The sequence below is a fragment of the Drosophila willistoni genome, chromosome 3R (genome assembly GCF_018902025.1).
Source record: "Drosophila willistoni isolate 14030-0811.24 chromosome 3R, UCI_dwil_1.1, whole genome shotgun sequence".
NCBI lineage: Eukaryota > Metazoa > Arthropoda > Insecta > Diptera > Drosophilidae > Drosophila > Drosophila willistoni.
The window spans coordinates 13539959-13558196 of NC_061086.1; the positions used below are offsets into that span (position 1 = coordinate 13539959).

The 18238-nt window shown below is 36.4% G+C and overlaps 2 protein-coding genes and 3 pseudogenes across 2 annotated transcripts; 4 read left to right on the forward strand and 1 right to left on the reverse strand.

The window, feature by feature from the left end:
- The first annotated feature begins 3222 nt into the window (after positions 1–3222).
- Positions 3223–3837, forward strand: LOC124459744 (annotated as a pseudogene).
- A 3931-nt stretch (positions 3838–7768) lies between these two features.
- LOC6650326 lies at positions 7769–8383 on the forward strand (annotated as a pseudogene).
- Positions 8384–12214: 3831 nt separating this feature from the next.
- Positions 12215–12829, forward strand: LOC6650589 (annotated as a pseudogene).
- Positions 12830–13154: 325 nt separating this feature from the next.
- Positions 13155–14187, forward strand: LOC6650590. Its single transcript, XM_002073790.4, has 3 exons — positions 13155–13224; positions 13283–13766; positions 13827–14187. The coding sequence occupies exons 1-3, from the start codon at positions 13155–13157 to the stop codon at positions 14056–14058; spliced, it is 786 nt and encodes a 261-aa protein (XP_002073826.3). The 3' UTR covers positions 14059–14187.
- An 8-nt stretch (positions 14188–14195) lies between these two features.
- LOC6650591 lies at positions 14196–15166 on the reverse strand. The gene has a single exon (XM_002073791.2). The coding sequence runs from the start codon at positions 14895–14897 to the stop codon at positions 14250–14252; it is 648 nt and encodes a 215-aa protein (XP_002073827.1). The 5' UTR covers positions 14898–15166; the 3' UTR covers positions 14196–14249.
- Positions 15167–18238: the final 3072 nt, after the last annotated feature.

Here is an 18238-nt window from a genome sequence, read left to right on the forward strand (position 1 = left end):
CTGGCGAAGCCTACAATACCGAAGACCACCTTTTGTGTATTACCCTTAGGCGCTATGAAATATTAGTGTAAGAGCTTCGCCCTTAACAAACTAAATTCAAGACCTGTTTCTTTTTATACACGGTATATTGTACCATATAGAAAAAGGGGTTTTTTTGGAATAAAATTCCAAAAATAACGGCGTGCCTTCCGTTAGTGTTATCTGGTTAGAGATTGCGACCTATTGAAATTTAAATTGAATTTAAACCGGCTCGAGGTCAATCTTACAAAAGAAGATTATTTCAAAGGTAACACACAAAAAGGTGAGCAGGTTGTCTGTATAGCTATTTCAAGAACTACCAAGTTCTATCATCAGCAGACTTTGCTAAAGAACTCCAGAATTGCAATAGCCATACCATGTCTTCAACGCTAAAACTAGTTGGGAATTACATTGCCAACTAAATGAAGCGAAAAAAGCTGGCGAAGCCTACAATACCGAAGACCACCTTTTGTGTATTACCCTTAGGCGCTATGAAATATTAGTGTAAGAGCTTCGCCCTTAACAAACTAAATTCAAGACCTGTTTCTTTTTATACACGGTATATAGCGCCTAAGGGTAATACACAAAAGGTGGTCTTCGGTATTGTAGGCTTCGCCAGCTTTTTTCGCTTCATTTAGTTGGCAATGTAATTCCCAACTAGTTTTAGCGTTGAAGACATGGTATGGCTATTGCAATTCTGGAGTTCTTTAGCAAAGTCTGCTGATGATAGAACTTGGTAGTTCTTGAAATAGCTATACAGACAACCTGCTCACCTTTTTGTGTGTTACCTTTGAAATAATCTTCTTTTGTAAGATTGACCTCGAGCCGGTTTAAATTCAATTTAAATTTCAATAGGTCGCAATCTCTAACCAGATAACACTAACGGAAGGCACGCCGTTATTTTTGGAATTTTATTCCAAAAAAACCCCTTTTTCTATATGGTACAATATACCGTGTATAAAAAGAAACAGGTCTTGAATTTAGTTTGTTAAGGGCGAAGCTCTTACACTAATATTTCATAGCGCCTAAGGGTAATACACAAAAGGTGGTCTTCGGTATTGTAGGCTTCGCCAGCTTTTTTCGCTTCATTTAGTTGGCAATGTAATTCCCAACTAGTTTTAGCGTTGAAGACATGGTATGGCTATTGCAATTCTGGAGTTCTTTAGCAAAGTCTGCTGATGATAGAACTTGGTAGTTCTTGAAATAGCTATACAGACAACCTGCTCACCTTTTTGTGTGTTACCTTTGAAATAATCTTCTTTTGTAAGATTGACCTCGAGCCGGTTTAAATTCAATTTAAATTTCAATAGGTCGCAATCTCTAACCAGATATATTTGAAATATATAAATTTACATTTACATACCTTTTTATTTGTTGACCGTTTGTTAAATGTGGCTGGGTCAAGTGTACGCCGCAAGTTTCATTTCCTTTTTCGGCCCATTCCCAGCACTCCCAAAATTTATAAATGCACAATATCCAATTCATTAAATTTATTTTTTACCAACTGACCAAGGACTCTTAAAAGCTAATATGAAAACTAACTCTAATATACCATCTAATACTAAATTTTCATCACTAACATTAATTATTTTACTTAAATTATAATATTCCGTAGTTTCACTTAAAACTAATTTTCCAAAAGCCTCTAACTTATTATTAGAAATATTCCCTAACCACATACACTTACTATTATCTAATTTTCCTAACTTTCTATTCATAGTATGTATTTTTTGTGTAACTTGTGTGAGGGAGTTTTTTTCTTTTGTATAATAGTGCCTCAAGACCGCTGGAACACCGACCTCGCAAACTTCTATTATTGTAAGGTCTTCGATGTCCAGCGGCCTTGAGTACACATGACACAATGTGTTATCAATGTGCCCTTTATGATTGAGCATTACATTCTGGGACTGTTCCATTATTATTTTCGAAATAATTTCGCACTGAAACATTAATTGGATTGCCATCGGTAACAAAGCAAACCAAATTAGTTGATATCCGTGCTTTTTTTATAAAACTACATATTTCTACAATAATTTCTATTATGGTTTCTGCCGCCATAAATTTGTACTTCGTCATCATTAAGTTCATGTATATGAGGGTCCTCTTCGAACCATCGAGGGACACGGCCATCATAGTCAACATTTTGGCTATCTCACCGCTCCTGGCTTTTTTTGACGAGGTTCCGGCTTCCTCGATACCCTTTCCGGGATTAATTCGTACCTGTAATATTTAAAAAATATTATTAATATAATGTTTAGACACTTTCCGAAGTCTCTCCAACTTACCAGGGGCGGCAAAAATAGCTCATCGATGCTAATGAAAAAAGGCTCCCCTAGGAAAATGTCCAGCGAATTGAAATTTTCTATGATCCTTTCCTTGGCATTATTAGGGAATTTGCGGCAATATTCCCCCAATTCTGTAATTCCCTCGACAATTTTCTCATCCGGAATCCATTACAGAATTTCAATTTCCTTTGCAGATACGTTGAATTTTAAATTTGCCATTTTTTTGTGGTTGCTGGTTGTTTTCTTGTGGTTGCTGGTTGTTTTCTTGTAGTTGTTATTTAATTTTTCTTTTGATTTTTGACATTTGTATCAATGTCAAAAAGCCCGTCTTTTATTTCCGTTTTATTTGACATTCAAATAAACTCCCATCTCAATTGCCCTCCGTTTCCCTTTTGTTACAATTTCAAATTAACTCCCATCTCAATTGCCCTCCGGTTCCTTTTTGTTACAATTTCAAATTAACTCCCATCTCAATTGCCCTCCGTTTCCCTTTTGTTACAATTTCAAATTAACTCCCATCTCAATTGCCCTCCTATTTTTTCCCCTCCAATGAAGACGGAAACAAAGAAGAATTGCCGTCCAATCCAAGAGTTGCCATATATCCAAGGGCTGCAAACTTGAAAATTCTAAATTTTCAAGGGACTCAAACTTTATATCTGTTAACTTCAAAAATTCTTGCTGCTAGAAAATTAAAAATGCAAAGAACTAAACTCGTTTCTCATAATAAAAATTATATTTAAAAGTAAATATAAATATAAATTTAAATGCATTTATGTATTTATATACATACATAACATATAGGAATATATGTACATATATATATGTATGTTATTTGTTGGTTTCTTTGTTTGTTTGTCTCAACAATGACTACCATTGCTCCATCGACATCGACGAGTGCGGCAGTCTGCCGTGTCACAATGGCGGCACCTGCATGAATCGTGTGAACAGCTTTGAATGCGTCTGCGCCAATGGCTATCGGGGCAAGCAGTGCGACGAAGAGTCCTTTGATTCAATCAACTTCGATGCCAAGCACGTGCCGATGGCCTAACCATGCCTCTTGTGGCCGTGATGTGTCGTATTCTGCATGAAAAGGAAGCGCAAGCGTGCCCAGGAGAAGGACGATGCCGAGGCCAGGAAGCAGAATGAACAGAATGCAGTCGCCACCATGCACCACAATGGCAGTTCGGTGGGTGTGGTGGGTCTATCCGCTGGCACACTGGGAGTCAAGCGCGGCAGCAGCGGCGGCCTGACCTTCGACAACACGAACAACCCCAATATCATCAAGAATACCTGGGACAAGTCGGTGAACAACATTTGTGCCTCAGCAGCGGCTGCAGCAGCGGCAGCGGACGAGTGCCTCATGTATGGCGGCGCCCTGTCCAATGCCTATGCCTCAGCAGCAGCGGACAACAACGCCAACTCGGATTATCCCACAGACCCCACGCTAATGCGTGGAGCAGCAGCCGCAGTAGCGGCGAGCTCAACCAAAGAGTATAGCACGGGCTCGCATTCCCCGCCTCTTGCACCAAGCTAACTATGACATGGAGGGCAAATTCATATTATTCAAAGCCAATTCACAGTGAATTTGAAAATATTTGCGGGAATATTTCGGGATTTAATTGCTGATATATTTAATAATATTGCCTACGATGATATGTTTCTACCAGATGAGACTGAGACTGAAGTAAATGTTTGAAAAAGAACGGGTTAAAATGTGTTTTGCAAATTACTAAAACCGGTTACGTAAATTTTAATAATTCCAATGCAATACTTCGATGTACTTGGCATCTATTTGCAATATTTAGTTGAGATTTATCATTGAGGTTGCAGGTTCTATTTATTGTTGACTGTTATTCAATATGAACAAGTTAAATACAATGGCTTTAATCTTTATTGCAGCTAAAAATATAGAAAAATGCCATTTCGGTGACACAATTTGCTTGATACGAACAATGAATAGTATTATCCATCATTATCCCAAGGGCATATCGGAAATAGGTCTCCCACCCCTCGATGTTACACACTTTAATCTAGTGTCCGTCTTAAATACTACAACTGCAGTCCTCGGTAGATGAGTTGTCTAAGTGGCCCAGTCATTTAGTCAACTGAACAACGAGGATCCGGGTTCGAATCCCAGGCTAGTGTATGGATGTAGTTTTCGTCTAAGCCGAAGGCCTTAGTTGCCAGTGCTTGTAAAATATAGTTAGGTTGATAGTTTATAACTATATCCTATACTTTAATAATAATAATAATAATAACTACAACTAAAGGTCCCATATGGTTAAATTTTTATTTGAGAGATAATATCTTATCAGGCAGTGCCGGATCAACCACAACCAGTGGTGGTGTTGCCACCGGAACAAGAGCCTGCGACTTCTGTTGTTCGACCGGGGCCTGTGTATGTAAAAAAAAAGAAAAAAAAATTAATTTTTAGTAATTGTAAATAAATTGAAATGTACTAAAATTTACTTACCTCTCGTGTATCCTGCATGGCTTCTTCCGCCATACCAATTACTTTGTCTACCATGTCGGCATAGCGGTCCGTCTGTAATGAGAACAAAAACAAAAAATTTATACACAATTGTTATAACCTTGCAAAAGTAAAAGGATCAAAGCCACGTTCTGGGCGCCCGAGCAAGCTGTCAGATCGTGAAAAACGGTCAATATTGCAGGAAGTAAAGAAGAATCCTCGAGTAACTGCATCGAAATTAAGCAAAAATGTTGAAGATTCGTTTGGTAAAACCATTCATGAAGACACTGTTCGCAAAATATTGAAAAAAGAGGGTAGCACGTAAAAAGCCCTACATATCAGATGTCAACCGAAAGAAGCGAATGGATTTTGCCAATGAACATGTAAGGAGGCTTATAGAGTTTTGGGAAAGTGTTTTATTTTCGGACGAAAGCAAATATTGCATATTTGGCATAAAGGGAAGAAAACTCGTATGGCGAAAAAGTGGTACTGCTTTGAATAAAGAAAATTTGGCGCCCACTGTCAAACATGGCGGAGGTGGGGTGATGGTCTGGGGGTGTATGGCGGCCGAAGGAGTGGATAAACTGCCCTGTCGCCTTGCAGAGGTCCTTAAGAGGAAGGGCTATCCTACGAGCTACTAAAGCTCAATATATTATAAGATTTTTGAATATTTTTTAGGTTTTTATTTTGTTGTACGGATACTTTTTCTGTTCCTTTCTTATGAAGTTTTTTGTTTTTGTTTGCTAATTTTAATTTAAAATAATAGAATCGTGTAAAAACGAGTTAAATATATTGGACAATAACTATGTTGAACATATGAATAGCAATTTCATACTTTTAAGTTTATTAAAGCACAATTTTTTTGACAAATTGTTATGTTCTCATGGTGTACGGATATTTTTTCTAACAAGTGTACATACACAGACGCAACGCAACATGAACTGTATGCGTATGCGTGCCGTGTGCTTTGCTCAGGCAATGATCGAATATGAAAAAAAAATTTGGAGTAAAAAAAGAAACAATTTACTTACATAAATCCTAGCTCTATCCATGAAATTAATAGCCTTCTGGTACTTATCCGTCATTTTGAGTTTTGCTGGTAAAATTAAACAATTATTAATATATTTGAAATATATAAATTTACATTTACATACCTTTTTATTTGTTGACCGTTTGTTAAATGTGGCTGGGTCAAGTGTACGCCGCAAGTTTCATTTCCTTTTTCGGCCCATTCCCAGCACTCCCAAAATTTATAAATGCACAATATCCAATTCATTAAATTTATTTTTTACCAACTGACCAAGGACTCTTAAAAGCTAATATGAAAACTAACTCTAATATACCATCTAATACTAAATTTTCATCACTAACATTAATTATTTTACTTAAATTATAATATTCCGTAGTTTCACTTAAAACTAATTTTCCAAAAGCCTCTAACTTATTATTAGAAATATTCCCTAACCACATACACTTACTATTATCTAATTTTCCTAACTTTCTATTCATAGTATGTATTTTTTGTGTAACTTGTGTGAGGGAGTTTTTTTCTTTTGTATAATAGTGCCTCAAGACCGCTGGAACACCGACCTCGCAAACTTCTATTATTGTAAGGTCTTCGATGTCCAGCGGCCTTGAGTACACATGACACAATGTGTTATCAATGTGCCCTTTATGATTGAGCATTACATTCTGGGACTGTTCCATTATTATTTTCGAAATAATTTCGCACTGAAACATTAATTGGATTGCCATCAGTAACAAAGCAAACCAAATTAGTTGATATGCGTGCTTTTTTTATAAAACTACATATTTCTACAATAATTTCTATTATGGTTTCTGCCGCCATAAATTTGTACTTCGTCATCATTAAGTTCATGTATATGAGGGTCCTCTTCGAACCATCGAGGGACACGGCCATCATAGTCAACATTTTGGCTATCTCACCGCTCCTGGCTTTTTTTGACGAGGTTCCGGCTTCCTCGATACCCTTTCCGGGATTAATTCGTACCTGTAATATTTAAAAAATATTATTAATATAATGTTTAGACACTTTCCGAAGTCTCTCCAACTTACCAGGGGCGGCAAAAATAGCTCATCGATGCTAATGAAAAAAGGCTCCCCTAGGAAAATGTCCAGCGAATTGAAATTTTCTATGATCCTTTCCTTGGCATTATTAGGGAATTTGCGGCAATATTCCCCCAATTCTGTAATTCCCTCGACAATTTTCTCATCCGGAATCCATTACAGAATTTCAATTTCCTTTGCAGATACGTTGAATTTTAAATTTGCCATTTTTTTGTGGTTGCTGGTTGTTTTCTTGTGGTTGCTGGTTGTTTTCTTGTAGTTGTTATTTAATTTTTCTTTTGATTTTTGACATTTGTATCAATGTCAAAAAGCCCGTCTTTTATTTCCGTTTTATTTGACATTCAAATAAACTCCCATCTCAATTGCCCTCCGTTTCCCTTTTGTTACAATTTCAAATTAACTCCCATCTCAATTGCCCTCCGGTTCCTTTTTGTTACAATTTCAAATTAACTCCCATCTCAATTGCCCTCCGTTTCCCTTTTGTTACAATTTCAAATTAACTCCCATCTCAATTGCCCTCCTATTTTTTCCCCTCCAATGAAGACGGAAACAAAGAAGAATTGCCGTCCAATCCAAGAGTTGCCATATATCCAAGGGCTGCAAACTTGAAAATTCTAAATTTTCAAGGGACTCAAACTTTATATCTGTTAACTTCAAAAATTCTTGCTGCTAGAAAATTAAAAATGCAAAGAACTAAACTCGTTTCTCATAATAAAAATTATATTTAAAAGTAAATATAAATATAAATTTAAATGCATTTATGTATTTATATACATACATAACATATAGGAATATATGTACATATATATATGTATGTTATTTGTTGGTTTCTTTGTTTGTTTGTCTCAACAATGACTACCATTGCTCCATCGACATCGACGAGTGCGGCAGTCTGCCGTGTCACAATGGCGGCACCTGCATGAATCGTGTGAACAGCTTTGAATGCGTCTGCGCCAATGGCTATCGGGGCAAGCAGTGCGACGAAGAGTCCTTTGATTCAATCAACTTCGATGCCAAGCACGTGCCGATGGCCTAACCATGCCTCTTGTGGCCGTGATGTGTCGTATTCTGCATGAAAAGGAAGCGCAAGCGTGCCCAGGAGAAGGACGATGCCGAGGCCAGGAAGCAGAATGAACAGAATGCAGTCGCCACCATGCACCACAATGGCAGTTCGGTGGGTGTGGTGGGTCTATCCGCTGGCACACTGGGAGTCAAGCGCGGCAGCAGCGGCGGCCTGACCTTCGACAACACGAACAACCCCAATATCATCAAGAATACCTGGGACAAGTCGGTGAACAACATTTGTGCCTCAGCAGCGGCTGCAGCAGCGGCAGCGGACGAGTGCCTCATGTATGGCGGCGCCCTGTCCAATGCCTATGCCTCAGCAGCAGCGGACAACAACGCCAACTCGGATTATCCCACAGACCCCACGCTAATGCGTGGAGCAGCAGCCGCAGTAGCGGCGAGCTCAACCAAAGAGTATAGCACGGGCTCGCATTCCCCGCCTCTTGCACCAAGCTAACTATGACATGGAGGGCAAATTCATATTATTCAAAGCCAATTCACAGTGAATTTGAAAATATTTGCGGGAATATTTCGGGATTTAATTGCTGATATATTTAATAATATTGCCTACGATGATATGTTTCTACCAGATGAGACTGAGACTGAAGTAAATGTTTGAAAAAGAACGGGTTAAAATGTGTTTTGCAAATTACTAAAACCGGTTACGTAAATTTTAATAATTCCAATGCAATACTTCGATGTACTTGGCATCTATTTGCAATATTTAGTTGAGATTTATCATTGAGGTTGCAGGTTCTATTTATTGTTGACTGTTATTCAATATGAACAAGTTAAATACAATGGCTTTAATCTTTATTGCAGCTAAAAATATAGAAAAATGCCATTTCGGTGACACAATTTGCTTGATACGAACAATGAATAGTATTATCCATCATTATCCCAAGGGCATATCGGAAATAGGTCTCCCACCCCTCGATGTTACACACTTTAATCTAGTGTCCGTCTTAAATACTACAACTGCAGTCCTCGGTAGATGAGTTGTCTAAGTGGCCCAGTCATTTAGTCAACTGAACAACGAGGATCCGGGTTCGAATCCCAGGCTAGTGTATGGATGTAGTTTTCGTCTAAGCCGAAGGCCTTAGTTGCCAGTGCTTGTAAAATATAGTTAGGTTGATAGTTTATAACTATATCCTATACTTTAATAATAATAATAATAATAACTACAACTAAAGGTCCCATATGGTTAAATTTTTATTTGAGAGATAATATCTTATCAGGCAGTGCCGGATCAACCACAACCAGTGGTGGTGTTGCCACCGGAACAAGAGCCTGCGACTTCTGTTGTTCGACCGGGGCCTGTGTATGTAAAAAAAAAGAAAAAAAAATTAATTTTTAGTAATTGTAAATAAATTGAAATGTACTAAAATTTACTTACCTCTCGTGTATCCTGCATGGCTTCTTCCGCCATACCAATTACTTTGTCTACCATGTCGGCATAGCGGTCCGTCTGTAATGAGAACAAAAACAAAAAATTTATACACAATTGTTATAACCTTGCAAAAGTAAAAGGATCAAAGCCACGTTCTGGGCGCCCGAGCAAGCTGTCAGATCGTGAAAAACGGTCAATATTGCAGGAAGTAAAGAAGAATCCTCGAGTAACTGCATCGAAATTAAGCAAAAATGTTGAAGATTCGTTTGGTAAAACCATTCATGAAGACACTGTTCGCAAAATATTGAAAAAAGAGGGTAGCACGTAAAAAGCCCTACATATCAGATGTCAACCGAAAGAAGCGAATGGATTTTGCCAATGAACATGTAAATAAGCCTCCAGAGTTTTGGGAAAGTGTTTTATTTTCGGACGAAAGCAAATATTGCATATTTGGCATAAAGGGAAGAAAACTCGTATGGCGAAAAAGTGGTACTGCTTTGAATAAAGAAAATTTGGCGCCCACTGTCAAACATGGCGGAGGTGGGGTGATGGTCTGGGGGTGTATGGCGGCCGAAGGAGTGGATAAACTGCCCTGTCGCCTTGCAGAGGTCCTTAAGAGGAAGGGCTATCCTACGAGCTACTAAAGCTCAATATATTATAAGATTTTTGAATATTTTTTAGGTTTTTATTTTGTTGTACGGATACTTTTTCTGTTCCTTTCTTATGAAGTTTTTTGTTTTTGTTTGCTAATTTTAATTTAAAATAATAGAATCGTGTAAAAACGAGTTAAATATATTGGACAATAACTATGTTGAACATATGAATAGCAATTTCATACTTTTAAGTTTATTAAAGCACAATTTTTTTGACAAATTGTTATGTTCTCATGGTGTACGGATATTTTTTCTAACAAGTGTACATACACAGACGCAACGCAACATGAACTGTATGCGTATGCGTGCCGTGTGCTTTGCTCAGGCAATGATCGAATATGAAAAAAAAATTTGGAGTAAAAAAAGAAACAATTTACTTACATAAATCCTAGCTCTATCCATGAAATTAATAGCCTTCTGGTACTTATCCGTCATTTTGAGTTTTGCTGGTAAAATTAAACAATTATTAATATATTTGAAATATATAAATTTACATTTACATACCTTTTTATTTGTTGACCGTTTGTTAAATGTGGCTGGGTCAAGTGTACGCCGCAAGTTTCATTTCCTTTTTCGGCCCATTCCCAGCACTCCCAAAATTTATAAATGCACAATATCCAATTCATTAAATTTATTTTTTACCAACTGACCAAGGACTCTTAAAAGCTAATATGAAAACTAACTCTAATATACCATCTAATACTAAATTTTCATCACTAACATTAATTATTTTACTTAAATTATAATATTCCGTAGTTTCACTTAAAACTAATTTTCCAAAAGCCTCTAACTTATTATTAGAAATATTCCCTAACCACATACACTTACTATTATCTAATTTTCCTAACTTTCTATTCATAGTATGTATTTTTTGTGTAACTTGTGTGAGGGAGTTTTTTTCTTTTGTATAATAGTGCCTCAAGACCGCTGGAACACCGACCTCGCAAACTTCTATTATTGTAAGGTCTTCGATGTCCAGCGGCCTTGAGTACACATGACACAATGTGTTATCAATGTGCCCTTTATGATTGAGCATTACATTCTGGGACTGTTCCATTATTATTTTCGAAATAATTTCGCACTGAAACATTAATTGGATTGCCATCAGTAACAAAGCAAACCAAATTAGTTGATATGCGTGCTTTTTTTATAAAACTACATATTTCTACAATAATTTCTATTATGGTTTCTGCCGCCATAAATTTGTACTTCGTCATCATTAAGTTCATGCATATGAGGGTCCTCTTCGAACCATCGAGGGACACGGCCATCATAGTCAACATTTTGGCTATCTCACCGCTCCTGGCTTTTTTTGACGAGGTTCCGGCTTCCTCGATACCCTTTCCGGGATTAATTCGTACCTGTAATATTTAAAAAATATTATTAATATAATGTTTAGACACTTTCCGAAGTCTCTCCAACTTACCAGGGGCGGCAAAAATAGCTCATCGATGCTAATGAAAAAAGGCTCCCCTAGGAAAATGTCCAGCGAATTGAAATTTTCTATGATCCTTTCCTTGGCATTATTAGGGAATTTGCGGCAATATTCCCCCAATTCTGTAATTCCCTCGACAATTTTCTCATCCGGAATCCATTACAGAATTTCAATTTCCTTTGCAGATACGTTGAATTTTAAATTTGCCATTTTTTTGTGGTTGCTGGTTGTTTTCTTGTGGTTGCTGGTTGTTTTCTTGTAGTTGTTATTTAATTTTTCTTTTGATTTTTGACATTTGTATCAATGTCAAAAAGCCCGTCTTTTATTTCCGTTTTATTTGACATTCAAATAAACTCCCATCTCAATTGCCCTCCGTTTCCCTTTTGTTACAATTTCAAATTAACTCCCATCTCAATTGCCCTCCTATTTTTTCCCCTCCAATGAAGACGGAAACAAAGAAGAATTGCCGTCCAATCCAAGAGTTGCCATATATCCAAGGGCTGCAAACTTGAAAATTCTAAATTTTCAAGGGACTCAAACTTTATATCTGTTAACTTCAAAAATTCTTGCTGCTAGAAAATTAAAAATGCAAAGAACTAAACTCGTTTCTCATAATAAAAATTATATTTAAAAGTAAATATAAATATAAATTTAAATGCATTTATGTATTTATATACATACATAACATATAGGAATATATGTACATATATATATGTATGTTATTTGTTGGTTTCTTTGTTTGTTTGTCTCAACAATGACTACCATTGCTCCATCGACATCGACGAGTGCGGCAGTCTGCCGTGTCACAATGGCGGCACCTGCATGAATCGTGTGAACAGCTTTGAATGCGTCTGCGCCAATGGCTATCGGGGCAAGCAGTGCGACGAAGAGTCCTTTGATTCAATCAACTTCGATGCCAAGCACGTGCCGATGGCCTAACCATGCCTCTTGTGGCCGTGATGTGTCGTATTCTGCATGAAAAGGAAGCGCAAGCGTGCCCAGGAGAAGGACGATGCCGAGGCCAGGAAGCAGAATGAACAGAATGCAGTCGCCACCATGCACCACAATGGCAGTTCGGTGGGTGTGGTGGGTCTATCCGCTGGCACACTGGGAGTCAAGCGCGGCAGCAGCGGCGGCCTGACCTTCGACAACACGAACAACCCCAATATCATCAAGAATACCTGGGACAAGTCGGTGAACAACATTTGTGCCTCAGCAGCGGCTGCAGCAGCGGCAGCGGACGAGTGCCTCATGTATGGCGGCGCCCTGTCCAATGCCTATGCCTCAGCAGCAGCGGACAACAACGCCAACTCGGATTATCCCACAGACCCCACGCTAATGCGTGGAGCAGCAGCCGCAGTAGCGGCGAGCTCAACCAAAGAGTATAGCACGGGCTCGCATTCCCCGCCTCTTGCACCAAGCTAACTATGACATGGAGGGCAAATTCATATTATTCAAAGCCAATTCACAGTGAATTTGAAAATATTTGCGGGAATATTTCGGGATTTAATTGCTGATATATTTAATAATATTGCCTACGATGATATGTTTCTACCAGATGAGACTGAGACTGAAGTAAATGTTTGAAAAAGAACGGGTTAAAATGTGTTTTGCAAATTACTAAAACCGGTTACGTAAATTTTAATAATTCCAATGCAATACTTCGATGTACTTGGCATCTATTTGCAATATTTAGTTGAGATTTATCATTGAGGTTGCAGGTTCTATTTATTGTTGACTGTTATTCAATATGAACAAGTGGCTTATACTAATTTTACACCTTCTTCTCTATGAGTCTTACTCATTTGGCATCGAACTTCGTATGTGAATTATGCAATTATTTCGATTAAAATACAATGGCTTTAATCTTTATTGCAGCTAAAAATATAGAAAAATGCCATTTCGGTGACACAATTTGCTTGATACGAACAATGAATAGTATTATCCGTCATTATCCCAAGGGCATATCGGAAATAGGTCTCCCACCCCTCGATGTTACACACTTTAATCTAGTGTCTGTTTTAAATACTACAACTAAAGGTCCCATATGGTTAAATTTTCATTTGAGAGATAATATCAATAAGGGTTTTAATAATGCCACAATTATCCATGTCGATGGATTTGATCAGGATCCCACAAAGAAGCAAATTGAGATCAAGGCTCGCATTCCCCGCATCTTGCACGAAGCTAACTATGACATGGAGGGCAAATTCTTATTATTCAAAGCCAATTCAACTGGTAAACTAACATCAGATTTTCAGAATTTCGAATTAACATTGATCGTAAAGGTCTTTGTCGAATACAGACAGGATAAAAGATTCTTGAAAATCTATTCATTGGTGCCAAATGTCAAAATTGATCGGTAAGTAATGTTTGTAAAAAAAAAAACCGTCTATATGCTATATTTGGTATGTTCTTTCAGTTGGATTATCTGGATGGATGATTTGTATAAAGAGAATTCAGATCTAACTATAGCACTAAATCGTGCCTTTAACGATCATTGGGTAGAATTTTGGAATGATTTAGAACCTGGGCTACTCACCGAATTTAAAATATCATTCACTGGACTTCTTACCACCATATTCGATAGAGTTTCCTATGATGACATGTTTTTATCTCAAACTGAGATTTATGGCTCCAGTTTGTTTGAGTGAAAAAACAAATCACCAAGAACAAGTTTTGCATTTGTGCTTCAAGCATTTCCTGCATCTTATAAATATATACTAAAAATTAAGTTGTTTTAACTACTACAATTTATAATGATAAACACACAAAAGTCAAGTCAAGAATCTTGCATAATAAATAAAACCATTTATTTAGATATGGTTCATTATAGAACCTCAAATCATGAAAGGATCTTTTGCTTGAGATAATTATGATATTCTCCATCTGTTTGCAGTTCATCATAGAAAATGTGATCATTATATATTTCGTCACGATGATATATATGCTGGAAGCCCTTGGAGCTATTTCCACGCTTAAATTTACCATGATCCGCTGAGAGTTTCAGTACCTTTTGTCTTATATGTGGGCCACCTAGATGTTTTAGGGGACTATCGACCATAATCTCATCAAGATTTTTGTCCAGTTTCTTTCTCTGCTCCCGTTTTGGACGTTTTCGTTTCCGCATAGCTGGTGGATTTAATGGTCGTATCACTATACGAAATGGCATCATATGCAGACGTTGATTCTTCTTTCTTTTCAGTACTTTAACCTTCTCCGACCACAATTCCTTGTACTCATCGATTACATTGCAGTTGAGCATATCTTTTGGCTTGGGTATGCTATCATCCAATTTGGGCGGACATTGAAGCACTAGATACAGATCTGAATTGTTACCCGAATTCCAGTTGTTGCTGCTCCTGCTGCTACTGATCAACATCTGCTCGATCATTTGAACGGGCACTTTGTAGTAGGCAAACTTATTCCGTTCCACAACAATAGCTGGAGCAGCACTCAGCTGCTGCAACAAACCCAGTGCCAAGTGCCACATGATGCCAAAGACTTCACGACTAATCAGCCAGTTTGGCGAACAAAACAATTTATAAGGTGCGGAAACTTTACGATTGAATGACTTTCATTGCATAAATGCGGTTGGACTTCAATTTGGTGACCACACAACAAACCCGAGATGCAGATTATGGTTAAGGCCTAGGTCGAATAGCCGCATTATCTAAGAGGTAGTCATTTATCTGCAGGCAATCTCCTAGGTATTCGAAAAATAATTTTCTTATCAAATAAAACTCCATTCATTCATGGGGTATTAGATTTAATTCAAGGTATTACTAATTCCTCTGAGAAGGGGCGGGGCCTGTAGCAGTCCAAAATCAGGATATCAGAAGATTACTTTCATTATTGATGATGAAAATCAGCGAAGAACGATTTGAGAAGATATTGTTATTGTGTTTTTTTTTTGCTTTAGAATTTTAAACATAAATTTTTGGTTAATCTACCTTTTTATTTTAGACTGTCTGTCACATCGAGAATTTTCAATCGAATTGAAAAAGTTATACCTCAGTTTAATTGAAATTCATATTTTAGAATGATATCAAACACTTTAATATTTGTAAAGATTAATTTCGACACGATTTTTGATTTGAATTAGCAAACAATTTAGTTTTAATCCAGATTGAAGGACATTATTTCAACTTTTAAATATATATATAAATTTTTAAAATACTCAAAAAATTGACTAAATTAGAGGTCCATGAAATTGAGAATTATTGGAATACTTTGCTGCTCGTAGGCATTTTTTTTCTCACTTGAAAATTGATAGTAAGACTATAAAGAACGAATACGTACGTATATAAATATGATATTAATTTTGAAAACCAATTAAAATTTGACAAAGTTACAAATTTACACAGTGAAGTGTAGAATTCACTGAGTTTTTCAAATGAAATTTTTATCAATTTACCTATTTTGCTCAGAACTAGATTTTGGTAATCGAATGGAGATTAAATCATTGCTTAGCTAATCCTGTCATATGGCTAATCCCGCACTGAGGATAATCCCACATATGTATGTATGTCTGTTCCAATCCTTTGAAAGGCAGTATACAAACGCTAAAGACTATCTAATCGTCGTGTAATCATGGCCAAAATTAATCCAAATGGAGGGATAACTATTATATGCTGATGTGAACACGAATATCGATAACAAGCTAACTTTAATCATTAGAAAAACTCTATTAAAGTCGTTTGAACTATTTCGAAGTAAAGAATTGAGCATTTCTTTTAAATTGCTATCCTTGAGTTTTAAAAATTCTTTTTTTTTTTTGTTTGAATAGTAACAGAAGGGTGAAAACCAAAAATTGTATCTTTTTGGCAGACTTTCGGCAAGCTGTATACATAAATATTTGATGTTTGAAAAGTAAATGAACCCGAAATTTACATAAATATATATGTGCATTTTTACTGGTTTAATTATGCAAAGCCAAGAAATAACTGAAAAGTACAAAAAGGACACAAGAGCTTAGACAAAAATTGCTTAAGTTAAGTTCAGAAATTAATGCAATTGGTAATCAAATCAAACCATTTAAATTTTAGCTTCAGATTTCAGATTGGGTTTTCGAACAGTATTATAATAGTATTTGTATAAAATTTTTTGTAATACAATTTGTTTGTTCAATTGAATTATTTTTCTCACAAAAGTGTTCCCATTAGCAACAATATAAGAGCAGCTCATACTATTCAGAATTTCATATCAATTGCCAATGGGGGCCATTGGCACGACTTTAAGTGTTGGGCTAAAAATAGTCACAATGCTAAATCATAAGAGCTAATTTTAGATTCACACAATACATTATTAAGTCTATAAATAGCCATTATTAATAGCCAGTAATTTACAAGTGTCCATACATTGATCAATTGTATTGATATCGATCTTAATTTATGTGGCTAGATAGATAATGTTATTGCCAATTAAATGGCGCCCGTCACTTCCTTCCAAATGGCCGACAAAATGTCGCACGTTTTTCTTGGCGTCGCGACGCCAACGATACCGCCCACGATTTATTTTGCCCCTTTGCTAATTGCCAGACAGATAGACAGAAAGCTGAATCAATGATTATTTGTAAGGGTATTTGAAAAAGGCAAGCAACAGGGCGCCGATCTGGGCAGTTGTTTTTCATTACTCGATATGCAAATTGAAATTCAATAGAAAAATGCAAAAATTTCGAATCTCTAAAGAATTGGGAACGGAATGAATTTGTCTGTTTAAGTGGCGTCTGAAAAGTGGCGCATGTTGGCATAAATCACAATCAATCGAATATCTTAATCTAACGAAATTGCTAATTTTTCTATTTCAAATTGAAATCAAATTTTAGATATGTAAGTGCAAATGACCGCAAACTGGAGGACAACTGCGGTAATGTTATCATTCGTTTGTCCATTTCCTATCAGAATGTAGATAATATAATCCAGTATCTGCCTAAAAGACAGTTTATCGTCCATTCTTATCCCCAATTTCACAGTTAATTATCAATCGAATGGATTGAACTACTTAACCAAAAGTAATGCTTATATATTTTCAATTGTCTACAGTGCAACTTCTTTATAATGAACCACTGGAATTAAAGAATAAAAGAATAAAGAATTCTTAATTGCTAATAATAAAATGTTCTTTTATCTATTCTGCGATTCCGTTTTTGCTATTCTAACAAAAGTTTACTATATTGAAGTATGACTGTATTTCTAGAAAAAGGGCAAATCCCAAGAAACAAAAAGGAAAAATCACAGATTCTAAGGAAAAAACAAAAATTCTCATATTACTGATAATGTAAATCAACATTTCATTAATGCCTACTGCTTCATTGAGCTGTGCGATTATCGCAAAATAAAAGCCAGACAAACGTCGGATATTTCAAATAACAACATTAACAAAAAAAAAAACGACAATAAAGAAAATAAATGACTGACGTCCGTCGTGTTTTCATAAATAACAAAAATACATAAATATATATATATATGTATATATATACATATGTTGTATGTATATGTATTTCTGTCCAAAACAGAAGGAAATCATCAAAGAAAATTCATAGACATCGACTCTCGATGGATCGAGTGGAGTGAACTCGTGGCCGTCGCAAAATCTTCAAATAAAAAAGGCCAAATTTTTTTGAAAATAAAACCAGAAATTTTTCACATTTTTCTAAATTTCTATATATACAAGATATGTATGTTTGCTCTGTCCAAAATGATAATGATGATGATGATGATGATAAGCGTGTGGCCCCTGTGATGAGGCGGTGGCGGCGGCTTTATAGCTTTTGCTGATGAAATTTTTTCGAAAAATTTTCTCCCTCAGTATTGAACGAAACGTGAACCAATT